This window comes from Echinops telfairi, unplaced genomic scaffold, assembly GCF_000313985.2.
Source record: "Echinops telfairi isolate 266 unplaced genomic scaffold, ASM31398v2 ScPeMD7_7475;HRSCAF=8513, whole genome shotgun sequence".
In the NCBI taxonomy this organism is placed as follows: domain Eukaryota; kingdom Metazoa; phylum Chordata; class Mammalia; order Afrosoricida; family Tenrecidae; genus Echinops; species Echinops telfairi.
This window is the reverse complement of record NW_022111379.1, coordinates 12,333,051-12,342,357: the sequence shown is the minus strand read 5'-3', so window position 1 is coordinate 12,342,357 and position 9,307 is coordinate 12,333,051. Positions and strand designations below refer to the sequence as shown.

At 40.5% G+C, this 9,307-nt stretch overlaps 1 protein-coding gene across 1 annotated transcript in view; it reads left to right on the top strand.

Moving 5' to 3' along the window:
* UBE2Q2 (ubiquitin conjugating enzyme E2 Q2) overlaps nt 1-9,307 on the top strand; it is a 75,168-nt gene that overhangs the window by 55,466 nt on the left and 10,395 nt on the right. The window contains exons 9-11 of the mRNA XM_004699778.4: nt 1,876-1,934; nt 8,495-8,543; nt 8,901-8,996. Of these exons, the coding sequence (XP_004699835.2) occupies nt 1,876-1,934; nt 8,495-8,543; nt 8,901-8,996 (204 nt within the window). The remainder of the gene's footprint in view (nt 1-1,875; nt 1,935-8,494; nt 8,544-8,900; nt 8,997-9,307) is intronic.

Sequence of the window (9,307 nt, the reverse complement as noted above, 5' to 3'; positions counted from 1 at the left end):
TGTAATCGGTTCCCTCTTTCCTACCCCCTCTCCCTCTACCCTCTTAGGGGAACTTTTAAGAGAACTTTAGTTTAAAGAAGATCTCAGGGCTATAGTTGCAGTGATTCATCCAGCTTCAGTGGCTCCGAAAAGGCTGGAGTTCATGAGAATTTGAGAATCTTTTATCAAAATGTTCAGGGATGATAGCGGGCACATCCAGTTCCAGTTTCATGGTAAAGGAGGCACTTTTCCATTGAGCCATGTAGCTGCACTTCCCATTTCTCTTTGCTGGCTCCTCTTCTTCCACGTTTGCTCCAGGTGAATAGTGACCAATGATTGTGCCTTAGATGGCTGCTTGCAAGTTTTTACTATTCTGGCACTATCGAACGGATTAGAACATAGAACAGAAACATTAGATATTAACGGATATCCCATGACCCTAACCCTCCAGAAACTGAATCCTATGAGGTTTTGGATTATACATAAACAACCCTAGCAGCTTCTTTCTTTGATGTTGTTTTCAGGTAAATATATCTATCACACAGCTTTTGCCAATTCAGCTTTTTACGGGTGCACAACTTATTGACAGCAGTTACAGTAATCAGTTGTACCACTACTATTAATAAACTCGATTTTTTTTCCATCAGCGTAGATTGAAACTCAATTCTCCAGAAGCAGGGGTCCCCTTCCCCTCCCCCCTTTCCCTCTTTTCCCTCTCCTGGTAACTGCTAATAAGCTTTGGTCTCTATACATTTGTCTTTTTACTTAGATTAGGCAGCCATACAGTATTTGTACTTTGGTGACTGACTTATTTCACTTAGCATAATGGTTTCAAGTTCTGACTGAATTGTAGCATGATATCAAGACTCAATCAGTATTCTACTGTATCTACGTACTACATTTTGTTTATTCTATTGATGGGCATTTAAGTTGTTTCCAGCTCTTTTAGCTATAGGCTATACCCACTCTTTTTGAAAGTCCCCCATAGTCCACTCGGCTTTTATGAAAGCCACCTATTTTTGCAAAACAAAGGAGATGCAAAGAGGATTTCAGCTGTAACAGTTCAGCGAAGCTAGCAGTGGGCGCGTATTCAAGGCAGTGCGCTTCCTCCTTGATCAGCAAAGCGGCCTCACCCCAAGCCGTACCAGGAGCTCTTCACAGTATCAAGGCAGGCACCACACTTCTGAACTCGGTGTGAACGGATGTGAGGGTTAGTTTGGGTTTTATGCGCTAGGTTATTTAGGGCGGTCTGGGAATATTCAAACATTTTCCCTTAGGGAAGACCAACGACTTGCCCAACAGACTGGGAGAGTTCCATATCTGTGCCCCTTCCAAAGATAGGGGAAAGAACCAAGTGGGGAAGTTATAGAACAATATCACCAGTGTCACACACAGCAAAATTTTATTGAAGATCATAGCTAGGGAACTGCCAGAAATTCAAGCAGGTTTCAGAAGACGTGGAATTTTTTTTCTAGATCAAAAATCATGAATTTTGCCTTCTTAGTTTTTATTTTCTGTCTTCAGCTTTAGCAGCAGTGTATCTGGACTGCAATAAATAGTGTGTTCCATGTTAGTTAAAAACATCCTCCCAAAAAACAAACAAAAAAACCATCCCCATATACTTGAATGGCAGTTGCTTCTTCACTTTAGACCGTCTCAGTTTACAAAAGGTTTCGTAGGCGAAGGGGCCGAGACTTGTAATGGGACGAGTGTTGCAGTGAACATTGTTGAAGAAGCTTCTGTTTGAGTCTGTTCTCCAGTCTTTTGGGGTCATATATACCTAGATATCTAAGAGTGGGATTTCTGGATCACAGTTGCACTTCTAGGGTAGTGTCTTCTAAATAAGACAGTATTAAGAATGTTCTTAAAATTAATGCTTGCTTATTTACCTTCTAGGATAACTTCCCATTTGATCCTCCGTTTGTTCGAGTGGTGTTACCTGTTCTCTCAGGAGGGTACGTTTATGTGGTTGTTTGCGTTGATTGAAAGTCATTGTCATCATTTGGAAGGCTAGTTAAAACACAGATTGTAAGCTTCTAGGCCTTCTTGATTCAGTCAGTTTGGATCAGACCGCGACACTGCAATTCTAAGGGGTTCCCAGGTCAAACTGCTCTTGCTAGTCTGGGGACCATTGGAGAACCATTGGTTTAAATCAATGTGCTGTTTATGATTGGAGATTTTAAAGGCCTCTGTTTAACATTTCATTATTAAACAATCAAATACTTTCCAAATATAATTTAGAACTTACAGTTTAAATAAAGTTATAAACCAGTAAGTGATTCCCTATGCCAAGGGTCTGATTGCTCCTTATAAGAGTTCTGTTCTGTTCTTTTATCCAAATGGGCAAAAAAGATCAAGGAAAGGGTTAGTAAATTGGGAATAAATGTATACCAATATTTCCACTAGATTATTTAAAAATTTGATGTAAAATTGGCTAGCATATGGGGTTATTATTCCTATTATTCAGATGAATTATTTGATAACTAATCAGCTTCTGATTTATCCAAATTACTCTTAAAGCTTCTAGGAAAGTACAATTGGCTCTTGAGCAATGTAGGGGTTAGAGGCACTAACACCCTGTTCAGTAAAATATTCCCATGACTTTTGACTACCCAAAAACTTAACTACAAAAGTAGTCTACTGCAGACTCCTGGGGCTTAAGGTAATTCTATTGATAGTGTCATTAATTTAATCAATGTTAAGAATGTAAAACACTGTTGAGAAAAGGAAATTATACACATATAGGCCAGCTTCAGGCTGAAATTGGTTAATTGTTTACTGGTTCAGATTAAATGCTTAAGTGGCTGGACACTGTTTACATGAACAGTGGGGGTTGGTGAGAGGGCAAAACTTTCAGTAACACTCATCGACCAAGAGAACCAAGGTTACCACACTAATACCTGCCATAAGAGAGCAAGGAGGACATTAAAAGAGTAAATATTTTTCCCTCATGGAGCTGATGCCGGGGGCTTAAGTGGAGAGCAAGTTTTATGAGAATGATGAGGGCAATGAATGTACAAATGTGCTTTACACAATTGATGTAAGTATGGATTGTGATCAGAGTTGTATGGGCCCCTAATAAAATGATTAAAAAAAAAAAGATGTACATGTAAAGTGGGTGATACATGCTTCATGGGCACTAGGTTGGCTTCTAACTCGTTGCTTGGGAGACTGGTTTATCACGTGACCAGAGAGCAGGGGCCTGCCTTCATCTAGGTGGAGTTTATCCTTATGGTTGTGGACTCATGCACACAATATTTGTCAACAGTGCTTTTTTCCAATGGTAACTTTTGGATGAACTCTCAAATTGCTTTCCAAAGTGGCTATACTGTTTTATGAAATTCCTCCCAGCAAAAAAAAATGTGCGCACCCAAACTCTTCTATTCAATCGTCAGGCCTCTCTAGACTGACTTCAGATGTTACTGTTTCTTCAGAACTACTATTGCCAGTAGGCATATCTATGCCGGTAATTCCAGGTCCCTTCTCAATTTTTATCCTAGCTGTTTATCAGACTTCTCAGGAACATTGAAAAACCCTTCCTTGGCTTCTGACCACCTCTTCACAGTCTCTCTTACTAGCATCTCATCTCCTTGTTTATTTAACATTTATTTGACGTCTTTAAGCTGGAGACCTTCCAAATTTGGTCCCAGATCCTTCCTCCATATCCCTCCCCTCCAATCTTCTCCCTAGATGATTTCATTAATTCCACTGTTGATATTTTATAATCGAAAGTTTTATTGAGATAATTGTAGGTCCCTGTGCAGTTTAAGAAATAACAGATTCCTTGTACACTTTGCCCAGTTTCTCCAGTGGTAACACAAGGGTCTAATATCACAACCAGAATATTGACATTGAAATACTCCACAGATCTTACTCAGATTTCCTTAGCTTTACCCGTATCCATGGGTCTGTGTGTGTGTGTTGCCAGCCCACACTCTTAAGTATATGCTATAGCAAAGATACTAGTGAGCAGTTGAAGTACTTCAGGATTGCTTTTTTAAACCATCTCCTCTTCTTTGTAGTTCTCTCTTGCCCTGACCCCGGCTGTCACTGATTTGCCCATAAATGAAAACGTGCCTTTTAGGGTTGTGACCTTTAGGAGTGGACTTTGCTTCACTCATTCTCGTTCCCATGGAGATTCAGCCAAGTGGTTGTATATCACTATAGTTAGCTCCTTTTTGTTGCCGCGTGGTGTTCGTGGTGTGTATGTTCCCCAGTCTGCTTGAATGACCCTAAAAGCTGCCACGAACATCTCTGCAGAGGTTTTCGTGTAGATGTGTTTTCATTGGGATAAATGCCCAATGGCTGTAATTGTGGATCATATGGTAATCACATTATTATTATTATTATTCTAGACATTGCTGAACTGTTTCCAGAGTGGCATTACCATCGTCCATGGCTGAGTGATCCAGTGTAGGGATGCAGCTTGTTTTTCTTTTAGCCATTCTGCCAGGATTGTAGTGATTCCTCACTGTGGTTTTACCTTGTACCTCCCTGATATGTTCTACCTCTTGAATATTTTAGTGGGCTTCTTTGGAACTTTATAATCTTTTTTGGGAAATGGCTCTTCATTTCATTTACCTGTTTTCTAATTGGATTGATATTTATAGTTAATTTTTAAAAATTAATAGGTTTTTTTAAAGAGCTATTTTAGGTTTATAGAGGAATTGTACAGAAAGTACAGAGAGCCCACATGTAAATACCCCCAGCCCAGCCCACACAGAGCTATTAGTACATCTTTTCTTATTGACTTACACTTGTGTGATATATCTATTACAATTGACACTTACACATTATACACAGCAAAGTCCTTAGTTTATACTAGAGTTCATTCTGTGTTGTACAGCCGCCTGTGTTTCGGTAAATATGTGAAGCCAATGTTTCTGTCATTACATTGATACAGACCAGCTACACTGCTCCACGAATCCCCTGTGTTTATCCCTCCTCCCCTCTTTCCCACCCCCTGGCAACCTCTAGTCTTTTTACTTTTATTTTTTGCCTTTTCCAGAATATCATATGATTGGAATCAGACAGTATATACCCTTTTCAGACTGGTTTCTTTCAGCCATATGCATTTAAAGTGTTTTTCCTGCTGTTTTGTTGTTTTTAGCTTATTTCTTCCGAGATCAGACGAGATCGGGCGCGTTCAGGGTGGTATGGCCGTAGACAGCTTATTTCTTTTTATCATGAAATAATATTGATGCATCCAACCCTATTATATCTAAGTTCATTTTATTTTGCCTGTAGATGTCCAATTGTTCCAGGACCATTTGTTGAAAAGGCATGACTATTAAGTTTCTGTGCCACTGGCTATAAGGTTTATATCTTAAAACTGTACTTGTCTTTCTGTGTCTGTGTTCAGCTGTTTTCTGCTGTCTGCAAAGTCACCTGGAGCTCTGTACGTGGGAGAACCGAAGCAGAGTCAGGGCCTCTCTAGTCATCTCTAATTTCATCAGTTGTCTTGGCATCATCATCTCCACCATTTTCCACATTCAGCCCATCACCCTGAAATTAATGTATCGTTCTAGTTTGTGGGTGGGAGAGTGTGGAAGTCAAATCCCCACTTTTTCACTTCTTTGTTTTGTTCTGACACCAGGTGCCCTTGCAGCGTTTCTTTCTCTTATTCTAACTACCCAGAGGTAGGTGCTGCTTGGAACTGGTTTATTCCAGTTCAGGTCCCTGCTAAGAATTTGCCTTTTCTCGGAAGTAGAAATATAAATTCTCAGCAGGGAGCCAAGCCAGACTGAATCAGTTGGAAGCCCTGGAGCTAGGTCGAGCCTCACAAGTTAGAGGACACTGCCCATCAGACTGCAGCCCAAGACTTAGATATCAGCCGGAAGTCTCTGGGTCTGCCCCCACCCCCACGCCCCTCTTTCACTTTTGATCTTCTGGCTAAAAGTTTTCAGGGGGCTCCTTCTCCTTCACCGGATGCTGACTGAAAACTTGGGTCCTCCCTTGGCTCCTATATTTCTGACCTGCTAGCTGCAACGAAACCTTTGGGTTCGATGATTTACTGAACGACTTACTGAACTCCTAGTCTTTAGTCCTATGACTAAAGCTTATGTTTAATAAGGATGCAAATCAGGAGCGGTATAAAAAGAAATGCACTGGACCCTTGGTCTGGGAGGGTGGTCCCCATTGGAGAGTTTGCATGAGCCAGGGGATGTGCTACTCTCCCGTGTGCATCAACACCAACCAGGAAACCCTTGGAGTTACAGTATCTAGAGCTTTTATTGGGAGGAGTCTCAGTACATCATGTGAGCAAACTGCAGCCCCAATGCCCCTGAAATCCGTGGGTCTCACTAAGTGATCGCAAGGGGTTAGAGAACAGGGCTGCCCGGCCTGACCAGCACACCGAGTCACCTCAGCACCTCAGCTAACCTGCTAAGTGCCTCTGGTCCAGGATCCTTATCAGAGTCACGTAAATTATAAAGTTGTTTTCTTTTAGATCATCTTTCAGAACGCTGGAGAAAGACTAAATTCGGTTGGATAAATTTAATGTAAACCCATTGGGAGTTTAGCTAGCAATTTTGTAACAAAATATAATTATAAATTTAATACCTAACAGGCAAAACTTAGGGATACTGCTTACCATATAGCTTTGGCAAATGAAGATTATTTTTTACATTCAGTTACAAATATTACTGTGCCCTTGTATGTGAAAATTACCCTTAGGTGGCCCTGAGGTCTTTCGGCTTATTTTTATAATGTGCGTGAATTGTCTGGCTCTTTGAAGGCAAAGAGAAACAGGGTGTGGAACACATACTGACCTGCAGCATGGAGGAAATACATGGAATTCACTAGAAGTAGAATTGGATGGACTACTTCTTTAAATGTACCTTTTTCAGCCTACAGAAACGTCCCTACACACTTCCTGCCATAGGAAGAGTGGGGTGCTCAAGGGGAAGGTGCTGGTTGGAGAGTGGGTAACTCTGTTGCCTAGGATACAGGGGTGTTTTTCCTAAAACAAGCTCTGCCGTGCCTTCAGTATTGCTGAAGCATAAGGAAGAATTGTGAGGTTAACCCACTGACAGATTACTAGACTATAGATCCTGGAGAAACAAAAATGTAAATGAGAACCTAGGCTTCCAACTCTGTGAAAATCAGCAGCTGTGTATTTAAAGCTCATCAACAGTCTGATACACAGATGACACAGCTTCCTTGTTAAAAAGGAAGGTGAGTGTTCAACCTCCAGAATGGATGAAACAGAGTCTCATTCCACCGTTCTTTGCGTTGTCTCTTGTACTTTCTTATCCATTTCTTTTGATTGCGTGTTTAGTTTCACGTTTTCTCCTGCTTTATTCGGGACCTTGCAGAGCAGTTGGTAGTGGTATCCGGATACCATCTACTTCTTCAGGAACATTAGTGGAGACTGATGGGCCACTGAGGCCATTAGAACAGTAGACTCATTGTTTCCATGCATCTTCTATTTCCTTCACCTTTTTCCTCTGCCAGGGAGAGATGGCTGCTCGGGAGCTTTTCAGACCCCAGTCGCTACTCGTCGAAGTAGGATGTCTAGCATTGCCTCTGGACTGTGAATGCTATTTTACCTTGGTGACCACCCCCTTTTCAGGATTACCGATACCACCACCACCTTTCTTTTGAAGGTGTTATTTCTGATTTTGAAGCTTAAAATAACATTAAAAGAGGAATTGTTAGAGAAAGGATCCAAAAGGTAAAATAATTTTGATCTAAATGATTTCCTAAGGGGAGAAATCTCCAGAGAAGACTCATTGGGCATAAAAAGAGAAATTGAGGGATCCCCTAACAAGGGATCCAGGGTCAAAACCATTGATGCTCACAGCAAACTGGACAAAAACCATTTAAACCATAAAATACAATGCAGATGTTCATTTTATGGACCGAATAAAATCGGTGCCATTGTCAAAGAAAAACTTCTTGACTGTACAATTTGATGGCAGATAAATTTTCAGAAGCACAACATTCTTTTTAGAAAAGAGACCTTGTTGGACACATGTGGGAAGATGGTGCCCAGTTAGGCCCCCTTCTCCTCTCCCCTCTCCCGGCCCTCCACACAAGACCTTGACTCTTCTGAGATGTCTCCAAACTCTGCCAGCCCGATTAGCAAGAAATGTACACTATCTGGTCAGACCTTGAATTACTACCTGCAGCTGTGCTGTGCCCCCAACCCCGTTACGCTGCCAACCTGATAAAAATGTAACTGCGAGCTGGCCAGAGCAGGCTGGAGATCCCCAGCAGAGCTCTCGTCTTTCCTTGGCTGTGGATACCGAGCTAAGGCAGTTTCCAAGGACATCCCCAGCCAATGGCAGCAGTGGACGAACTGCCATGGAGTCAGTTTGATGTATGGAAACAGACCCCACATGTGTCAAGAGTAGAAATTTGTGCTCCATAACATTTTATTTTTAACCATTTTATTGACCTCTTCATGTACGATACAATTAAGTGGTTTAAGTATATTGGAAAGAGTTGTGTAGTCATCACCACAAAAATAATACGGAATAGTTAGATAACAGTTTTGTTGTTCCTTTTTAAGGTATGTGCTGGGTGGAGGCGCACTATGTATGGAACTTCTCACAAAACAGGTGACTATTTTCCTTAAGTACTAATTTTCCAACCTTAAAGTTATTAAACAAAAGTGACATTTTATTTAGTGCTTAAATTGATTTATGCTAGGATAGGTATTAAGAGTGATGTTTATCTTTTCAAAAAAAGAATAATGTTTAAGGTTTATAATATACTTGGGTTAGTTAGAGTTTATGGTGACTATTATTATATTATCTTTTTTTGCAAGATTTTGGAATTGTAGCTAGCTTTCCTTTTCCTGGCCACTACAAACTTCTTACCATTACTTGCAAGTTGATCTGTGCCGTGTGTTACACTGCCCCTTGTGGGAATCAGGAGTACCGGTGTGTTCTAGAGAAGTCTTCTTCTTCCCCTAGGGCTGGAGTAGTGCCTACTCAATAGAGTCGGTCATCATGCAGATCAATGCCACCTTAGTCAAAGGCAAAGCCCGAGTGCAGTTTGGAGCAAATAAGGTAAATTTTCACATTTACTGTGATACCTTCTGAGATGTCTTCTCATTTCGACTTACAAGTTTTTTTTTAAACAATTTTTTTCTCTTGATTTGTTTCCTTAAAACAATAAAAACATTTGACAAGTGATCTACAGCAAATATAGAAGGCTCAAGGAAATTAAAGATACCCATTCCTAATCGTTTAATTATTTTACGTTATTTTTAAGTTATTTCTCTTAGTAATTTTTGGCTTACAGATACACATGTATATAAATTTAATTGATTATTAATAAACTATCTTTTATTGGGGTTAATATGTATCTATCTATCTAT